Raw genomic sequence first — 21,270 nt, 5'->3', positions numbered from 1 at the left:
TCAGCAACAGAGAGGCGTGGCAATGGGAGCCAAGTTCGCTCCAAGTTTAGCAAATATATTTATGGGAGAGTGGGAGGACCGCTTTATATATGCTGCCCAATACAGAGAACTATTATTATATCGTCGCTATATAGACGATTTGTTCTTTATTTGGGCAGGCAATGAGTCCACCCTTGTTGACTTTTGTGAAAAATTGAATAAGAATCCTAATAATATCAAATTGGATTTCAATTGGAGTCGAACCAATATCCATTTCTTGGACGTGGAGATTTCACTATCAGAAGGTGGCCTGAAGACCAAGGTCTACTTTAAGCCCACTGACCGGAACGGATATCTCCCCATCCATAGTGGTCATCACCACAAATGGTTGTCCAACATTCCGAGGGGACAGTTTCTCCGTGTGAGAAGAAATTGTACCACGGATGAGGACTTTGTAACCCAGGCTCAAGTCTTGAAACAAAGGTTTGTGGAAAAGGGATATGAAGCCAATAGACTAGACACCACTATAGCGGAGATAGGGAACCTTTCACAAAATGAATGCCTTAGAGATACAGTGAGACAGCCCACACGTGAGCACGAATGGAGTTTCTTAACCCAGTATAACGCGCAGTTTCGGGAGGTGGAGCAGATTTTTAAAAAGCATTGGCCTGTACTACGTATGGACAAAGTTTTGAGTGGTGCTCTTCCTGAGAACCCTTCATTTATATACAGGCGGGGACCAACCTTTGGAGACCAAGTGGTTAAAAAAGTGTTGGATCCCCCGGTGAAACCAAAAATGTTCTGGGACAACACTGTGGGTTTCTTTGCCTGTAGGAAATGCAAAACTTGTAGACAGGTGAATACACACCTGAGAAATTTCACTACATTTACGTCGCCTTCTAATGGACAATGCTTTCAGATTAAAGACCTCATTACGTGTAACAGTACACATGTGGTGTATTGTTTACAATGTCCTTGCAATCTGCTGTATATTGGGAGAACTAAGCGTACCATCGCCATTAGAGTGTCTGAACACATTACTAATATAAAGAATGGTTTTAAAGATCACAATGTATCTCTGCATTTTCGTGATCATCACAATAGTGATCCCACACACCTTAAATTTTGGGGTGTTGAAAAGGTAGATCCAGTTTGGCGAGGATCTAACAGAGTTCGCGAAGTGTCCAAACGCGAAACATACTGGATCTATTTAACTGATTCCTTACACCCCAAGGGTTTAAACATTGATTTGGATATCAATTGTTTTATTAGCAATTCTTAACATGTGGTGGTTTGGTTTTATTTTATTTTATTGTATTTTATTTCTTATTCGAAATATGTACATCTATCCCATTATCATTGCTTTTATACAGTTTTTTCTTGATGTATAAATTTGGTTTTATCTGCTAGAATATTTATAATTTTTATAGATAATTTTTATTGATATTTTAACAAAATATATTTATTTATAATTTTAGACTATTGGCACTTTAAGAATGTGACCATGGGTATGCACTTTTGTGTATGCCAGATTATTGCCAATTACAGTAGTATATCTTTCTGTCGAAACACTCTTTGTTCATTGTCTTAATATATGTTTTGATTCCTGTTGTTTACCATGATTTTACCACTGTTTTTGCCATGTTTAATATTTTTAATACATCGACTACTGGCTGAATAACGAGATTAATGACCGAATGCATTTTTATGTAAAATGAAGGGCATTCAATAGTATATAAGGATGCGGTTTGTATTAATTAGATATTAACATGAGGATTCGTATATTTTGGATATCCATCGGCTCCGGTCCTCATGTTTGTGAGGACATCCGTTGCGGACACTGCGGTATTTACGAGTGTCGGCTTTTCTCTGCGCCAGGCGGAAGTCGGGCAGCGGGAAGTTACGTCCTTCTGGGGTGGAGGTTCATCCACAGGAAGTGACGTTGCGCATCGGAGGAGGACGGTGTACGTTCACTTCCGGGGTCGGCTCTTCTGCCGAGTGCGCATGTGCCGTAGTGGATACAAACACAGGCGGACCGCGCCGCGCACACATGCTCTCGGAAGAAGTCTTGGTGACGAAACGTCAGGGCATGTGTGCGCGGTCGCCTTGTGAACAGATGGACGCCTGGCTAAATTAAGAAATGGTCATTATGCGTCTATATATGCCAATTTTTGAATGCCTTCATTCAGATCTGATATTGTAAGTAGACATCTGGAGGGGAGTGGGGCCATTTTGGTGTGTTTTAATCAATAAACCTTGCGGTATTACACTATATGTCCCCCATTCTTCATTTACATGCCATCATGAATGGAGTGACATATGAAGGCTAATAAGATATGAGAGGAGATCCAAGCTAGTGGAAGGTGAAGAGGTCCTGATGGTGATTGGAATTCACATATGAGGAGGCCCTGTTTTACCAATCATCTGGTGAGTTCCAGAGGAGGAGGGGGGGAGCACCGGTGTTTGGTCGAATTGTGGTGTATCCAAGTTCCTTCACACCCTTCCCGTAACTAATTTGGACTGCTTTATGGACATTTGTGTTGCATTACACCTTTGCCTGTTGAGAATATAGATCCTAATATTTATCCATTCATCTGTTAGCGCTGTTTGTGTGGTTGATTGGACCGAGCTATTTGGTTATTTGATTACACCTTTTTATACAACACAATGTCAGCCTATATGTCATAATAGCCCTCACGAACCCTGAAAACTCCCTACCCAAGGTGCAGCGCATTATCGACCAATTCAGCGCTTTATCCTTATACAAAGTAAATCACAGTAAGTCATTCATGCTAGCAATAGGCTTAGACAAACATACCTGACAAAATATCATAAATCACTCACCATTTTCATTGTCAAAAGACTCATCTCTTTCCTACCTGGGAATCTGCCTGACCTCACCCAGTAAAAACCTTCTACGCTCAAATCTAGCAGACCTCGTAGAAAAACTTCAAAGACCTACATTATCCCTTTGTATCATGGGCTGGCAAAATTGCTCATCAAGATGTTTATGCTTCCACACATTTTATATATCTTTCGCACTTTACTGGTACCATTTCTACCTGCACAAATAAGGACTCTCCAGTGCTCAATCCCTTTATATGGCAACAGAAGTGTTCCAGGATAAAGAGAGCCAATTCGATGACTCCAATTTGGATGGGATGACTGGGGATCCCCAAGGTACATTTATACTACAGAGCAGTTGTGCTTGAACAACTTAAACTTTGGTGGAATCCATCCACTCACTCAAGCTGGAAACAAATAGAATCAGTGGTATTAACCTGAAAATGTTCCTTGGTGCATCACTTTTAGCTCCTACTCCTAGGCACTTCCCATTGGATACCGTAACAGCCTCCTTGAGATCTTGGACTGCTATCCCTCAGATGTTGAAGGGTATACATCACAGCATCCTAACATATTTACCAATTGAAACTGTTGCACTTATACTCCCTGATCTGCAAATACAGCTTTGGAGAGAGGCAGGCCTACGTACCATAGGGAACCACCTTTTTGCTTCATCAAACTTAAGGTCCTTTGCAAATCTTCAAACCACATATGGCCTTTCTCCTAGATCGGTCTAGGTTTACTTTTAGGATCAGATCACAGCTTTCTAAAATACACTCGGCTGCACAAGATGAATTCTTACCCCATCTGCTAAAATTCTATGAATTAAATAACAACCAACTCAATAGGCATCTCGTACATCTATGGTCTCTTTTCACAATCTTTAGGAGAATCCATCCAGAACCAAATATCAAAATGGTCCATGCTTATATCCTCAGCTCCACCAACGGACAAGAGCCCTTCTCTGAGAGAAAGTCGCCATGGAGCATCGGCTATCAGGCTTACCAGGCCTGCGTACCAAGACCGGCGAGGCTAGTCTGGGGCCACCAGAATAACTGGAATCCCTTCTGCACAGAAGTCTCAGCAGAAGCTGTAGAGGAGAAAAAGCATATATTAGGACATACTGACCGGAGCCACCAGAGCGTCTGCCAGAGGGTCTCAGGACCTTGCCAGAAACCTCGGAACCTTTAGGTTGATGTGCGAGGCTAACCGGTCCACTTCAGGGTCCCCCCCCGGAGACACAGTTGATGAAACACCTCCAGGAGGAGGGACCATTCACCAGGACTCAAGGCCTGCAGACTGAGGTAATCTGCCTGCCAATTTTACTGGAAAATGCACAGAAGAGAGGGCTGGAACATATCGTTCTGACCACCTCAGGATACTAGCCACTTCTTTGGTCGCTAGGGCACTTTTGGTGCCCCCTTGATGATTGACATATGCCACGGCTTTAATGCTTACCCGACACCCCTTCAGACGAACCGTCCACTGAGCCAGGCAAAGCCTGATCGTCCGAATTTCCAGGATGTTGATCGTCAGACTAGAGTCCTCCCGAGACCAGACGCCCTGGGCTGATTCCATGCCCAGGACACCTCCCCATCCGAACAGGCTGGCATCTGTGGAGACTACATCCAGTGCAGGGGAAGGAAAGACTTTCCCTGTTGAAGCGCAGGGGAGCGAAGCCACCAAATTAGGGATTCCCTCGTACCAACAGGATAAGATTGTCCAGGGACCATAGATTTGTGTCCCATTTTGCTAAAATCTCTTTTTGCAGAGGTCTGGTATGAAAATGAGCAAAAGGAACTGCCTTGAAGGGGGAGACCATCAGGCCCAGCACTTGCATGCAAGTCCTGAGAGATGATCGGCGGTTGGATAACCAGAGCTGAATCACCTGCTCCATTTTCAGCAGCTTTTTTTCTGGAAGAAACACTCGGGCTGAGGCTGAATCCAGAGTCAGACCCAGGTAGTCCAACTTGTTGGATGGAGTCAGAGCTGATTTCTGAAAATTCAGAGTCCGCACTGGGATGTCCAGATCTTCCTTCAGGACAGACGGAGACTCCTCTCAGAAGGAGATCATCCAGGTACCCCAGTACCGAGATGCCCTCTCTCTGAGTAAGGGGGGAAAACACTTTTGTGAACACCCTAGGAGCTGGGGCGAGACCAAAACGTAACCTCACGAATTGATAGTGCTCCTCGCCTATGGCAAAGTGAAGAAAACGCTGATACCTGACATACAGTCAGGTCCATAAATACTGGGACTTTGATAATTCTTATTTTTTGGCTCTATACACCACCACAATGGATTTGAAATGGAACAAACAATACGTGCTTTAACTGCAGACTTTAATTTGAGGGTATTTACATCCAAATCAGGTGAACGGTGTAGGAATAAAAACAGTTTGTATATGTGCCTCCCACTTTTTAAGGGACCAAAAGTAATGGGACAGATTAAACAATCATAATTCAAACTTTCACTTTTTAATACTCGCTGCAAATCCTTTGCAGTCAATTACAGCCTGAAGTCTGGAACTCATAGACATCACCAGACGCTGGATTTCATCCCTGGTGATGCTCTGCCAGGCCTCTACTGCAACTGTCTTCAGTTCCTGCTTGTTCGTGGGACATTTTCCCTTCAGTTTTGTCTTCAGCAAGTGAAATGCATGCTCAACCGGATTCAGGTCAGGTGGTTGACTTGGCCATTGCAGAACATTCCACTTCTTTTCAATAAAAAACTCTTTGGTTGCTTTTGCAGTATGCTTCGGGTCATTGTCCATCTGCACTGTGAAACGCCGTCAAATGAGTGCTGAAGCATTTGGCTGAATATGAGCAGATAATATTACCCGAAACACTTTAGAATTCATCCTGCTGCTTTTGTCAGCAGTGACATCATCAATAAATACAAGAGAACCAGTTCCATTGGCAGCAATACATGCCCACCCCATGACACTACCACCACCATGGTTCACTGATGAGGTGGTATGCTTTGGATCATAAGCAGTTCCTTTCCTTCTCATCACTCTGGTACAAGTTGATCTTGGTCTCATCTGTCCATAGGATGTTGTTCCAGAACTGTGAAGGCTTTTTTAGATGTTGTTTGGCAAACTCTAATCTGGCCTTCCTGTTTTTGAGGCTCACCAATGGTTTACATCTTGTGGTGAACCCTCTGTATTCACTCTGGTAAAGTCTTCTCTTGATTGTTGACTTTTAAAAACATATATCTACCAAAAAAAAAAATTTGTGTATCAGCCACACACTGATGTGGAATTCATTGTCCACCTGCTGGATCACATGATATGGACAGAACAGCACAACAGGCTGCATGCTGTCTGAAACAGCATTAGTGGATATACTAAGAAGGTGGCTGTGAGCTGCCTGTGGAGCACGGAATCATCCCTTCACCTGACACTGTATTCCCCAAAGGACTGCTGTTACGGACTTACTGATCTGTGAGAAGTCGAGCTAGGATCTGTATGGTGTTGCTGCATACGATCTCCAGTGGTGTTGGTGCACAGTGTAGCTTCCTGCTGCGCTAAAAGTTCTTATGGGATCAGCTGGGAAGAGGTGTCAGTCTCTTGAGTGGATCTATTGCTGAGATATGCCTACAATATACTAAGCTCTGGTAAGCCTGGTGTGAGCCCTTTGCATGCAGCACGATGTGGTTTTAGACACATAGACAAGGTGGAGGATTCCTTTCTACACTGGACACTCTTTGCTTGCTCACCAATAGCCTATTGGGACATTTACGTCTGATGGACATTTAATGATTGATATTTATTTTGAATGACATATTTTGGTTCATTATCGTCTGATGAACCTTTAGGCCCCGTTCACATTGCCGCGATCCGACTTGGGGGGGCGACCTCCGAGGTCGCGGTGCGAGCAGCGTGGCCGCGACCTCGGAGCGGCCGCCACGGACTTCATAACATTGAAGTCTATGGCGGTCGCCTCCGGGTCGCCCCAAAGAAGCTCCGGACCCTTTTTCTAAGTCAGAGCGACTTGTGTCGCTCCTATTAGAACGGGTCCACAGCTTCCCTATGGAAGGCGACCTGTGAGGCGACCAGGTCGCCTCACAGGTCGCCTTAGTGTGAACGGGGACTTAATGACTGTTATTTATTAAATGATCTATACCTGGTCTACTATTTACACCTATTTGATTACATATCAAGTAGTATCAATAAGTGCAGCTCTTTCTATCTATATACATATATCTACCTCCTGGAGTGTGTTCTTGATCTGGCCAACTGTTGTGAAGGGTGTTTTTATCACCAGGGAAAGAATTCTTCGGTCATCCACCACAGTTGTTTTCCGTGGTCTTCCGGGTCTTTTGGTGTTGCTGAGCGCACCGTTGATTTCTTTCTTTTTAAGGATGTTCCAAACAGTTGATTTGGCCATACCTAATGTTTTTGCTATCTCTCCGATGGGTTTGTTTGTTTTGTTTTTTTCAGCCTAATGATGGCTTGCTTCACTGATAGTGACAGCTCTTTGGATCTCATATTGAGAGTTGACAGCAACAGGTTCCAAATGCAAATAGCACATTGAAATGAACACTAAGAGCTGGTTCACACTACCAGAAAGTCGCCCCGTGACTTGAAGAGACTTGTTTAGAGACTTGTTTAGAGACTTGGAAGAGACTTGGAAGAGACTTGGAAGAGACTTGGAAGAGACTTGGAAGAGACTTGTGCACTACTTTGAAGAGACAGGCGACTTTGTCTGTGGGGAATGCCTGGCTAATCTCTTTCTTCTTCCTGGAAAGTCTGATAACAAGTCGTGTCAATTAAGATAAGGAGGCGACTCCCATTAAAGTATATGGGACAGTCGGATCACAGGTCGCCTCAAAGTAGTACAGGACCCTTTTCTGAAGTCGGAGCAACTTCAGTAGTGCCAATTAAGACGGCACTGATTGATTAACATTGCTTTTGTTATGTCAAGCTACCTGGGGCAACACAAGTTGCCTCACAAGTCGCGCTAGTGTGAATGGGCTCTGAACCTTTTATGTGCTCCTTGTAAATGGGATAACGAGGGAATAACAAACACCTGGCCATGGAATAGCTGAGCAGCCAATTGTTCCATTACTTTTGGTCCCTTAAAAAGTGGGAGGCACATATGCAAACTCTTGTAATTCCTACACCGTTCACCTGATCACCCTACCCTCAAATTAAAGCTGAAAGTCTGCAGTTAAAGCATATTTTGTTTGTTTAATTTCAAATCCATTGTGGTGGTGTATAGTAGTGATTAACCAATATCGTTTTTTTAATGCCGATACCAATATTTTGGTCATCGGATATCAGTATCGGCCGATACTTTCGGACATGTAAGCACCGCCTTTTCCCTAGCCAGCCTCAGGGCCTTTTCACGGTCCCAGTAATGCAACAGACGTGCCAGCACCGGACGGGGCGCATTGCCAGGAATAGCCCGCATAGGAGTGCGATATGCCCACTCCACAGCAAATAAAGGGGAGAAGGCCTCCCTGCCAAACATCTCCAGTAGCCAGTTCTCAATGAACTCTGTGGGAGTCCCTACCCTCCACCTTCTCAGGAAGCCCCACAATTCTGATATTGTTGCGCGTGAGGCGATTTTCAATATCATCTGTTTTGTCTTTAATGGCCATGGCCAGGGATGTGGTCGCACGGGCCTCAGTAATAATAGAGGGCAATCTATCTTCCACTTCACTGATGCGGCCTTCAACTGCTGTGGTGCGTTCCCGCATTTTTTGAAGGTCATGTCACAGCAGGGAAACCTCCTCTGTGAGCCCCGCCAGTCTGTCCTTCACCGTATTAATGGAGGCTGTGCACTGCTGCAACGCTGCCAGTCCCCCTCAACCCCCGTGTCCATGCCCTCAGGGGCTGCAGTAACAGCAGGATCAGCATCCAGGCCCGCTTCCATTTGTAACACAGCAGCGCCATCCTCCCCCCCTCCATCAGGGGCACAGGTCACCTGGGCATACGTAAGCTTCTGTGCATAGTACAACATATCTTTAGTGCCCTCCTTACCGCCCTGATCATTCCCCTTGTCCACAGTGCTCGGCATCCCCTTCAGCGCGGCAGCCGCGGCACCATGTTGGGCCTCCAGGGCCGCACCATCTTCCTGGTTTTTCCGGGTCATCATGACTCGGATCGAAGCGCGGAACGTAGCGGGCGAATCCCCGCGAGGTAAGAAAGATAGTTGCGGCAGGTATCAGCAGGTAAGCAACCGGAGGAAGTATCGGTGACAGGATGATGTGCGGGAGCCTTGTGATGCGCGTCCGCTCACATGCCCTGCTCGGCCACGCAAATCCCCCCCCCCCCCCATTTTCGGACATGTAAAAACATTTTTGTTTCTAAAGGTACTTCTTGTGGAGGGATCTGGGGGTCTAAACCCCTCCTCGGTACTGAAAAGCATTCAAAATGCCAAGTTTTGAAAGCATTCAAAAAAGCATTCAAATGCCTCAGAGTCTGAGGAAGCAAAGGAAGCAGGTGAAGGCAGAGAGCGCTTTTTACTAGATCTCTTTTGAAGAGCTATATCCACTTTTGACACCAATGACTGCAGGACCGCCGTCATGACCATTAGGGCAGACTGAGACCCAGCTTCTGAGAGTGGTGACATGTTCTAGGGGCTCTATGGTACCTTGGGGACCGCCAGCAAAAGTAATGTAAAAACTGTAAAAAATGCAGTGAAAAAACGAAACCCCAACACTGCACCGGTGGCACTACAGGTCCCAGCAGCACTGTAATAGCAGAAAAAGGGAGATATACCGCCCCAGGAACTCACCCCCAAACGACTTATAGGGAGATAGAAGCGCCAACAGCCTGCTGCACACCGATCAAAAGGGAAGAGAAAACAGCTGAGCTGTCACTAGAGGCCCACCGCGGAGCACCGCTCCCTTCTGGCTTCAAGAAAATGGCTGCCACTATACAGTATAGGAACTCCAAAAAACATGGCCGCCCTATCCCCTGTATGCTGGCACTAGAAAATGGTGGCACCATGCGGCAAGGCGCGCAATTTCCGGGGCCCACAGGGACCCCTGAGTTACTGTCAGCAGCAAAGGGGGTCTATACAAGACCCCTCTTAAGACAAATTCCACACAAAATGGCAAGTGGAGCTGCCGTCAGCGTGCTCTCCCCCTCCCCACCTCCAGCCACAGCTCACTAACACCACAGAGAGAAATAATTCAACAGTTTATAACAGTAACATTTCTCCCTCATCCCGGAATTGGAGTAGGGGGGATGCTAGTGCAGGGGCAACCCTGCTAGTGAAGGGGTGTGTGTTGCATCTGGGTAGGAAGGACCTATGGGGGGCCTACCGACCCGGGTAGGGGCCAGCGTCCACCCCAAGTTTTCCTAAGGGAGAGAGGGGACACTTCTCACCACACCTTTGGAAGCGGGCGGGACCACTCCGGACAGATCACCTCCCCATCTTGAAACGTGGGGTGCTGCGAGCCAGAAGTACACTGTGACTCCGGCTGCGACCAGGTCGTGTGTGTCCTTGCGAGGTATTTTACTCGCAGGCCAGCCCCCTGTCCTGTGGAGCGTGTTCTGCACGCGCTCACTGGCCAGACTAGGGAGACCATAAGGATCTGCATCACCCAGTCCGGCAGTTGATTGTAGTTCTCACAGGAACAGACTTGATTGTAGAAGAAAAAACAACAAAAGGAAAAATGTTCAGTTTAAAAAAGGAAAAAAAAAAATATATATATATATATATATATATATATAAAATATATACCACTTCCCAATAACTGCAATATAAATTTTAGATGGACCGACCATTTACATTTTATAGATTAGACATGGTGAGGATTATGTCATTAAACATATATTCCAACAAAGCTCTATTATTTAAAAATGGTGTCTCTGTTAGAATAAAATAATCTCTTTGTAGCCAACTATATGCTAATAATGTGTTCTTACACAGGCTCTTAGTTAAATGCTGTAGCCCGAAATCATTTTTGCATATATTGTTAGTTTTAGCTTTGCTTTAGCTCATAAATAGCCTGAGAAAACATCTGTGTCTTCACCAATTAAAATGCCAGTGTTCTCACTTCAGCATCTGGAGGTTTAATGAACGGAGATGACCCCATAGAATCTACTGGGTGACTGAACACTGCACCTCCCTGCCAGCACAACATGCTTACCTTTTTGAATTGAATGTTGTTTCCCCAGATCCCCAGTATTTAGGAATTCCTAAATAATCCATTTTGTGGCTCTGAATCCATTTCATAACTAAAATCAAACAAATTAAGTTGAATAATTACATACCTGTGTATATGCACCACAATATATATATATTTACATTTTTTATTTTTTTTTTTTTTTGCTTCATTTTCTTTTTTTATTGTCTAAAATACATTATCAAGCAATATTTAAAAAAAAAAATCTCTGAATGCAAAGAAAGAAGCAGAAAGAAATGGCCCTAAATTAAATCTAATCCCAAAAATTGTAACATATAGATATAGCAGTTGACCAGTCCTCAGATGTGGTTGTTGCATTTTTTTTTCCAGGCTAAGAACATTTTAGCAAATACAGAAGTACTGATTGCTATGAAGATTTGGTTTGGTGATGCTCCAGCCCTTTCTACCCATGATCTGGCTAAGGCGCCCTGATGGAATGAGCTTCGACATCTAGAGCTGGCCTCATGGAGCAATTGTGCTTTTTGAGGCCCCATGCCTTTTTTAGGGCCAGAGACAAGGATGAACATGTTGGTGAATATTCTCCATTCTTTAAGGTGTTTAATGTATGCTAGTAAGCATCTTCTAACACCAGTTTTGTTAAATTATTCACATTCTTCAGATCTCCACAAAAAGAAGGCATTATCATCTATGGAAATCGAATATCATCAAAAATTCCTGACCATGGTCTATGGCTATGGTGGTCAGGAACCCTTTTAAAAGACACTCTTCTATGAAGTCCAACTCTAAAAACTTGACAAGGCCACCACATGTACCTTCTTTTTTAGGCACCAAACTGAGATCTGTGCCTTCCTATAGGAACTCAAGGACTGCCAGAACAGCTGGTCCATCTATATGGTTATTGAGTTTTCTGCAACTAGAAATATTTTTCCAAATCTTCACATAAATGATGTTAGTGGATTTCTTCCTACTATCCATAATCGTATTGATCACCTTTTCCAATAATCCTTTTGCTTTTAAAATTTCCTTTCAGAAGCCAGGCTGTCAGAGAAAGTTGGTCTATAAACAGATGCATCGCTGATCCCTGATGTATGGTCTGCATGACAGCTTCCAAGGTTTCACAATGTTCAGTTTGTGCAACCCCGTGAATCATGCCCTTTTGGGCCAAAAAAGGTGCTAATAGTATCACCTTTGTAGAGGATGATTTTATTTGCTGAATGACCCTTAAAATCAATGAAAATGGGAAAAGGAATATATGAGCTCTCGCTTCAAGGGTGTGATCAAGTAAGCATTAGTGTTGAGCGAACACGGACTGTATTATTCAGGTCCGTACCGGATAATTGGATTTTTGCTACCTGGACACGGACCCGAACACTTTACTGTATGTTCGGGTTTAAAATCCGTGTTCGGTAATTTTATTTCCTGTTTTGTAAGTAATGGCGCGCTTTTAATGGCGGGCTTTCAACAGCCAATCAACAAGCGTTTAACCGGTGTGCCTTAAGCCATCCCAGCCATGCCTACAAATGTATTAGTAGCTGTGATTGGCCATCTGAAGCATGTGACCCATGTCTTTATAAGTTTGAGAGACCCAGCGGGGTGCGTCATTCTGCTGTAGTGCAGGGAGGGGGCACACATCATACGTGCTGGCTGCTGCTGATTAGCGACAGTGAAAAATTGTGCCCGAAAAGAATGCAGGGACAGGTCGGAGTGTAGGCAGGGAAAGATATTTGAGCATTTTAGGGACAGGCTGGAGAGATTAGGCAGGGACAGAACAATCATCCGTTAGCGATCTACATCGATTTTGCTGTGTGGGGGGTGGTGCAGTGAACGATCTTTTTGCCCTCACTGAGGAGGAGGGAGAAAAAAATATATTTTTATCAGTCTGTTGTGTGCAGCGTTCAGCTATATTTTACTACAGATTGTAATTTTTAAATAGCAGATTATAAAAGCAAAGTTAAAGGGGAATTTTTTTTTTCCCTTCATAGCCTGCTGCTGAGCTGACCGTGACATAAAACATAAGACACTGCTGTGTTCACATGTGCTATTGAAAAATCACCAATTTTTTATACTTTTTTCTATTCCGCTATTCAATCTACACCCTTTTGGGGGTAAAAAAAATTAAATTGCGGCATAGTCTGTATCGGTACGTGTGAGATACACCTTTCAAATTTTTGGGGCGCTCATCTTCCACCGCCGAGGATTGCAGGGTGCTTCAGTTTGCCTCCTGCCTGTTCCGAACTCCTCCTACTCCTCATCCTCATCCTGCCTTTAGGGTACTAAAAATTGTAATCAGGGCCTAGTCTGTGTTTGTACGTGTGAGATACACCGTTTTATAAAAAATGTTCTATTCCGCTATTCAATATACACCCTTTTGGAGTGTAAAAAATTAAATTATGGCATAGTCTGTATCGGTACGTGTGAGATACACCTTTTTAAATTTGTTTGGCGCATCTCCTTCCACCGCCGAGGATTGCAGGGCGCTTCAGTTTGCCTCCTGTTCCAAACTCCTCCTTCTCCTCTTCCTCATCCTGCCTTTAGGGTACAAAAAATTATAATCGGGGCCTAGTCTGTGTTTGTACGTGTGAGATACACTGTTTTATATCCTTTTTTCTATTCCGCTATTCAATATACACCCTTTTGGGGTGAAAAAAATAAAATTGCGGCATGCTTTGCATATTTGACTGTGAGATACACCCTTTGTATTTGTATACTGTTTTTCTACTGCGCTATTTAATAAACACCCTTTTGGGGTAAAAAAAATTAAATTGCGGCATAGTTTGCATATTTGACTGTGAGATACACCCGTGCGATACTGTTGTTGTTTTGTTCCGCTATTCAATAAACACCTTTCTAGGGCAAGATCATAAATTACAGAAATATGAGGAGACCGTCAAATAGGGGCCGTGGTGCTGCTGGTAGAGCTCCTGTTGCAAGGAGAGGGCGTGGTCGATCTGTGCCAGCTACACGCACAAGTGAAACACCTTCCTCAAGTGTGAGTAGGCAACAGAACCTGCAGCAGTATTTGGTAGGGCATCATGCGCCTCTACAAGTGTTGAGGCCAGAACAAGTAGAGGCGATAGTAGATTGGGTGGGAGACAATGTGAAGGAACTGGAGGCACTGTCAGCAGCAAACCAGTCTACTGCAGAAAGGTCAGAGTGGGCACCTGCAGCCGATGTCCAACCGTCTTTCACCTCACCCCCTTGCAAATCAGGCAAGCAGTCTGAGCCCCAAGTAATGCAGCAGTCTCTTCTTCTTTTTGATGACTCTGTCAGCAGGGTTTCCCAGGGCCATCCACCTAGCCCTGCCCCAGAAGTGGAAGAGATTGAGTGCAGCGATGCCCAACCACTTATTTCTCAAGATGAGTACATGGAAGGACCATCGCAGCACATCTCAGATGATGACGAAACGCAGGTGCCAACTGCTGCGGCACTCAGAATTGTGGAGACCGACAAGGAGGGCAGGGGTGAAGACTGGGTGGAAGATGATGTGGAGGACGATGAGGTCCTCGACCCCACATGGAATGAAGGTCATGCAGGTGACCTGAGTAGTTTGGAGGAAGAGGCGGTGGTCGCACAGAGCCACCAGCACAGCAGAAGAGGGAGCAGGGTGCAGAAGCGGAGCGGCCATGCCCTAGACACTACGCCTGCTACTGCCCAATGCAGCAAGGGACCGAGCACACCAAAGCCAGCTCAAAGGAGTTCTCTAGCGTGGAAGTTCTTCAGAAAATGTGCTGATGACAGGATACGAGTGGTTTGCACCCTGTGCAATCAGAGCCTGAAGCTAGGCATAAACCTTCTCAACCTGAGCACAACCTGCATGATCAGGCATCTAAGTGAAAAGCATGAGCTGCAGTGGAGTAGACACCTTCAAAACCAAGAAAGGTCTCTGGCTCCTCCTGCTTCCTCTTCTGCTGCAGTCTCGGCCTCTTCATCCACCTCTGTAGTGATACCGGCCCCTGCCACCCCGCAAACAGACGATCTATCAGCAACACCACACCTGGGTCACCAACCATCTCCACAATGTCCCGTGGAAGCGTTCAGCTTTCCATCTCCCAAATACTTCAGAGGAAGAGGAAGTACCCCTCTACCCACCCGCGATCCCTGGCCCTGAATGCCAGCATTTCAAAATTCTTGGCCTTTGAAATGCTGTCATTCCGTCTGGTGGAGACGCACAGTTTTAAAAGCCTTATGTCGGTGGCTGTCCCACAGTACGTCATGCCCAGCCGCCACTATTTTTCAGGGCAAGCCATCCCTTCCCTGCACAACCAAGTGGGGGAAAAAAATCAGGTGTGCACTGCGCAACGACATCTGTGCCAAGGTCCACCTAACTACCGATACGTGGACCAGTAAGCACGGTCAGGGGCGTTATATCTCCCTAACAGCACACTGGGTAAATGCAGAGGCGGATGGGCCTGAGGCGGATAGCAATTTGGCGCATGTCCTTCCACCACCGAGGATTGCAGGGCGCTTCAGTTTGCCTCCTGTTCCTAACTCCTCTTACTCCGCTTCCTCATCCTCTACCGCCTCCTCATCCGGTCAGCGTAACACCTTCACCAACTTCAGCACAGCCAGGGGTAAACAACAGCAGGCAGTTTTAAAACTTGCCTGTTTGGGGGAAAAACCACACACCGCGCAGGAGTCGTGGAGGAGCATGGAACAGCAGACCGATGAGTGGTTGCTGCCAGCGAGCCTCAAGCCCGGCCTGGTGGTGTGCGATAACGGGCGAAATCTCATAGCAGCTCTGGGCCTAGCCGGTTTGACGCACATCCCTTGCCTGGCACATGTGCTGAATTTGGTGGTGCAGAGGTTCCTTAAAAATTACCCCGATATGTCAGAGCTGCTGCAGAAAGTGCAGGCCGTATGTGCGCACTTTCGGCGTTCTCATCCTGCTGCTGCTCGCCTGTCAGCGCTGCAGCGTAACTTCGGCCTTCCCGCTCACCGCCTCATATGTGACGTGCCCACAAGGTGGAACTCCACCTTGCACATGCTGGAAAGACTGTGCGAGCAGCAGCAGGCCATAGTGAAGTTTCAGCTGCAGCACGCATGCGTGAGTCGCTCTGCGGAACAGCACCACTTCACCACCAATAACTGGGCCTCCATGCGAGACCTGTGTGCCTTGTTGCGCTGTTTTGAGTACTCCACCAACATGGCCAGTGCCGATGACGCCGTTGTTGTCAGCTTAACTATCCCACTTCTATGCCTCCTTGAAAAAATGATTCGGGCGATGATGGAAGAGGATGTGGCACAGGAGGAGGAGGAGGAGGAGGAACAGGGATAATTTCCAAGGCTTTCAGGGCAGTCATTCACAAGTGGCTCCGAGGGTGGGTTCCTGCACCCACAAACGCCAGGTACACAATTGTCCAGCAGGGGCACAGTTCTGGAGGATGAGGAGGAGGAGATGGAGGAGGAGATGGAACCATGTTCACAGCAGGGTGGCACCCAGGCCAGCTCATGGCCATCACTGGTGCGTGGCTGGGGGGATACAGAGGACACAGACGATACACCTCACACAGAGGACAGCCTTTCGTTGCCTCTGGGCAACCTGGCACACATGAGCGATTACATGCTGCAGTGTCTCCACAACGACCGCCGAGTTGCCCACATTCTAACTTGTGCTGATTACTGGGTGGCCACGCTGCTGGATCCCCGTTACAAGGACAACGTACCGTCCTTAATTCACTCACTGGAGCGTGATCGCAAGATGCGCGAGTACAAGCGCACGCTGGTAGACGCGATGCTGCTGGCATTCCCACCTGACAGAGGGGCCACAGTGGAAGCACAAGGCCGAGGAGGAGGAGGAAGAGGTCGCCAACGCAACCAGGGCACCGCCAGCACCTCAGAAGGCAGGGTTAGCATGGCCGAAATGTGGAAAAGCTTTGTCAGCACGACACAACAAACAGCAGCACCAGCAGCTCATATGGAACGTCTTAGCAGGAGGCAGCATTTCACCAACATGGTGGAACAGTATGTGTGCACACGCCTACATGTAGTGAATGATGGGTCTGCCCCCTTCAACTTCTGGGTCTCCAAATTGGGCACATGGCCTGAGCTTGCCCTTTACGCCTTGGAGGTGCTGGCGTGCCCTGCAGCCAGTGTATTATCTGAACGTGTATTTAGCACGGCTGGGGGCTTTATCACAGAAAAGCGCAGCCGCCTGTCCAGAGACAACGTGGACAAGCTCACGTTCATTAAAATGAACCAGGCATGGATCCCACAGGACTTTTCCGTACCTTGTGCAGAATAGAGATGGATACCGACCTTACCCAGCCATTGTTATATTTTTGATCTTTCTCACTCTTTTGGGGTGTACCCTAATTTAAAATGACTGGAAAAAAAGCAGTGTTGGCTACCTCGTCCCCCTCCACCGCCGCTTCCACCTACACCGCCACATCCACCGCCACCTCAACCTCCCTCCTACTCCATATGGGCCTCGTCCTTCACAGATGAAGAAAATTGTTTTATTTTTCTGTTTTTTTTTGTTGTTTTAAGTTATTTCCCTATCCACATTTGTTTGCAGAGCACTTGCCATGCTCTTAACTACGTTTTGCTGCCATTTGCAGCACTCTAGCCCTTTCCATTGGTGTTTTAGAGCCATTTTAGTTCCTGAAAGTTCGGGGTCCCCATTGACTTCAATGGGGTTTTCGTTGTCCGGGTAAAGTTCGGAAAAAGTCCGGGACACGGACCCAGACTTTTTTTTCAAGTTCGGCAGAACCCGCCGAACACGGATATCCAGGTGTCCGCTCAACTCTAGTAAGCATCCATTTCCATCCATGTAGAGAAAAAATTTTTCCCTGTCTTCTTGTTCACTTGGGGATGTAAAATGGGCACCTCAAGGATCGTACGACTTTCTGTGATCTGACTGAAACTTTCTTGTTCAGGCTCTGTTCATATAATCTTTTTCCTGCTCAGGAGATCCGCTAAGGAATTTAGTTCTCTTTTTAGATGAACTGCCAAGATGGTCAAAAGGTTTTTTTTCCACACATCATCAATTAACATATGAGATGTTTCAATCTTGTGTGTCCCCCCCCCCCCCCCCGTTTGTCGATTTAGAGCATCATGGTTATGTTGTCTGAAAGCACTTGAACATGATTTCCTTTAAAGAATGCCTGGATTGCTGTTTGTGCCTCCAAAATAGCTCTTTGTTCCCTTGAATTAGATGAACTACGAGCCCAAGTTTTGTTCCATCTTCCCTCTGCATGTGTGGCTCCATGTGGGTGCCCCAGCCTCATGTGCTTGCATTCATTGTTATTCTTAGGGGGCTTGGTTGTGACCAAAGGCATACTTCCAGCAGGTTTTTTGGCTGTAGCGACAATTTGATGTTTTTTTTCAGTGTTTCCGGAACTTGCAACATCAAATCTAAGGAATCTTGCTGGCTCTCAAAGATGGAAAGTGTAGAGTTCAGGAGACATCTTGTGTGTAGCTGTGCCCATTGTACTCCAGGGATAGTTGCCATCATCAGCCCTAGAAGTCGCATCAGATCCTGAACTGATGTTTCTGAGCCCAGTAAGCATTCAATAGCGGCTTGCAATAAGCAACTCACTTTTTCGCCTGTCATTTACTAAATGTACCATACAACCCAAGAATTTAACTTTTTTTGTCTGACACTTCTCCAAGTTGATAAGCCACCCTAGATTTTGAAGGTGTTTGATCATATAATCCAGATTTTGCCTTAGCTCTATATCTGAGTCTGCAAAATTCAATAGGTCATCCATGTGAAAGACAATTTGTATCCTGTTTTGGTAAATATACCTGGAACTGATGACAGGCTGAAAAGGAGCGCATTGACCTGGGAATAGAGGGTTTTCTCTTGGACTCTTCATTTTGAACCTGAGGAAATGTATTTACTTTCTATGATCGGTATATGTAGATATGCATTCCTCAAATCTAGGGTAACCATAAATACTCTTGAGGATAACAATTCCTTTGTTGAGTTCTTCGATTCCCTTCTGAATTTTGTACCATACCACTGCATTTACTTGTTTGAGGTTCAGAATTAGACAGTGCTTTTACCTCAGAAATAGGTTAGAGTAACCCCCCCCCCCCCCTCTGTTCCAGTGAAATGAGGCTCATTACCCTTTGCTCCAGCATCTCCTGTAAAAGTAATATCAGTGCTGTGGCCTGGGATCGGTCCCAGCCAAACAACAGTTCTTCCGCAAAGGGAAATGCACAGCTTGATTTGGATGCCAAGTCTCCCAGCCATGATTTTGACCAGATTGCTTTCCTGGCTTTATTGATCAGAGCCTCTGAAGATGCCGCCTTCATTCTGATTGCCAGTGCCCAGAGGTAAAAGGTTTCCTGGTGCCACAAATAGCCATCTAAGGCTCTGCATGCGCTTCCCCGTGCCATGTTGGACCACCTGCCCTTTGTCCATGATGGCTTCTCTGCCACTTCCGCCCCTCACATTCAGTGGAATTGCATTATCGTGGACATGACGTAAATTATGTCATCCCTAGCATCTCACACTGAGCCTTGTGCATAGCAAGGGAGAAACTCCCGGAATGCTATTACAATGCGCTCATCCGGGCCAGGTATCACAGCACAACCTCCTTGCAGCTAGGAATGATCTTAACCAGAGCCCCATCCCTCCATTAACAGGCGGCTTCACCACCTGAAAAGCCCCCTAGGATAGAAATAACCACCAAAGACTATAGGGAGAGAGGGCCCCCCCCAGGTTGATTGGAAAAAAAATTTAAGCCATTGAGGGCCCGGGTACACAAATCTCCCCAGATTTACTGCCCTTGTTGTAGGAGGTGTGTACCTGGGAGCCTTCTACAACCTAGCCCAAAGGCCTAAAGGAAAAGAAAGAAATGCTCAACTTTGCGATAATGTATGGCCAGAGAAAACCAAAACTGAGGGTTTGGGTCTTTGCCCAGGCTTTTTATCTTAATGTGAATCATGTGTTCTCTGTTTCTGGTGGGAGGAGCCTCTCTCTCTCTTGTAAGCTGTTCTGGAAGATGACTTGGGGAAATATTGTTTACATGTCTCTTTGGTCCACTCTAAGCCCGAAGGGATGATTTTTGTGGCAGGGCATGTGCAATAAACAACATTGATCATTCTATGGGAAGGAGGGTTGGGTATATGTGGGAGGCATACTGTGGTGCTGGCTGACATTTGAATTTTTTGTATATTTTTTTTTTATAAATATAATTGTAGTTCTATGTAATGTCTTATTCCACAGTTTTCTTTCTATGTTTAATAAACTACAACGTATTACATTTTTGTTTTTGGGTTTATATCTTCTTTCATTTCTTGCACAAGCAAAGACATTAAGGTGTACTTTTATGAACGGGTGAATTTTTTTCTCTGTTGGCTTCTCTACAGTTCTCCGGGGAAAATGATCACATCTGGCACCCTTTTTATGAATCGTAGAACTTCAGTTCGCCCAGGGTGATCAGAGAACGGTTTTCTTGGAGATTTGTGTAGAAGTCAATGGGGCGTCTGTAATCTCGTGAGACAAAGCGAGATTACAATAGTATGAAAATCCCTGGCGCGCTTTAACAAGCAGTGATAAATTATCACTGCTGAGTACACGAGGTTAATAAATAATAGTCCCCTTACATAAATATTATATATATATATATATATATATATATATACATATACACACTGAATACACACACACATACATTGTATATATATATACACATTAAATATATATCTACATGTATGTGTGTGTATATATATATATATATACATACACACACACATAAATATGGCAGGGGGACATGATTACTGTGTTGGGGGGTCTGAACGAGGAAGAAGGAAGTCCATAATCTTCCTTTTTCCCCCTCAGTTCTCCCCCGATTCTGTCTTCACTCCCCGCTTCACAAGCTCCAGGCTGGTGATCCCGGGAGTGTGAATTCTGGCACAGATCGCCAGTGAAGTGCGGGGATCGCAGCTTCATAGCCTGGTTGTTTCTGTGTCTGTCAATGACAGATTCCCATGTGAAGAGATGATCAGCGGAGAACATGTTCTCCCCCGATCATTTCTGTTTCATAAACTGAGAATGATCGGAAATGAGCTGTGATCAGCAGGATCACTGCTCATCTCTGTTTCATAAAAGGACACCTAAAGCATATATGTGTTGCTAGTGCAGGTAGAGCACTATATTGTCAAATGGCACTACAATGTTTAGATGACTTATCCTTTCCTTACCATCATCTTGTTTTGCTGCTCTTTGGTAAAATTTCAGTTCACAAAACAATGGTCCATTCTGATGATCCTCCTAGATTTAAAACATTAGGAACATGATTAAAGTCTAAAAATATAATTCAGTTTTTAAGACATTAAATGGGAATTCCAGACAAGCAGCAAAACACACAGTTATACGACATACAGGTTTAGTT

General features: G+C 45.5%; 1 protein-coding gene across 4 annotated transcripts in view; it reads right to left on the bottom strand.

The window, feature by feature from the left end:
- The window catches only part of VRK2 (VRK serine/threonine kinase 2), a gene marked incomplete at its 3' end in the record, with an annotated part of 342,168 nt that overhangs the window by 165,962 nt on the left and 154,936 nt on the right, over window positions 1–21,270 (bottom strand). For all 4 annotated transcript variants that reach the window (XM_082251228.1, XM_082251225.1, XM_082251226.1 and 1 more), the window contains exons 4-5: window positions 21,080–21,149; window positions 10,931–11,018 (exon numbers count right to left, since the gene is read on the bottom strand). In XM_082251228.1, coding sequence (XP_082107354.1) covers window positions 10,931–11,018; window positions 21,080–21,149 — 158 coding nt within the window. The remainder of the gene's footprint in view (window positions 1–10,930; window positions 11,019–21,079; window positions 21,150–21,270) is intronic.

Source organism: Pelophylax lessonae (assembly GCF_965119305.1).
Source record: "Pelophylax lessonae genome assembly, chromosome: 3".
NCBI lineage: Eukaryota > Metazoa > Chordata > Amphibia > Anura > Ranidae > Pelophylax > Pelophylax lessonae.
Note: the sequence above shows the minus strand (reverse complement) of the source record. Positions and strands in the feature narration are given on the sequence as shown.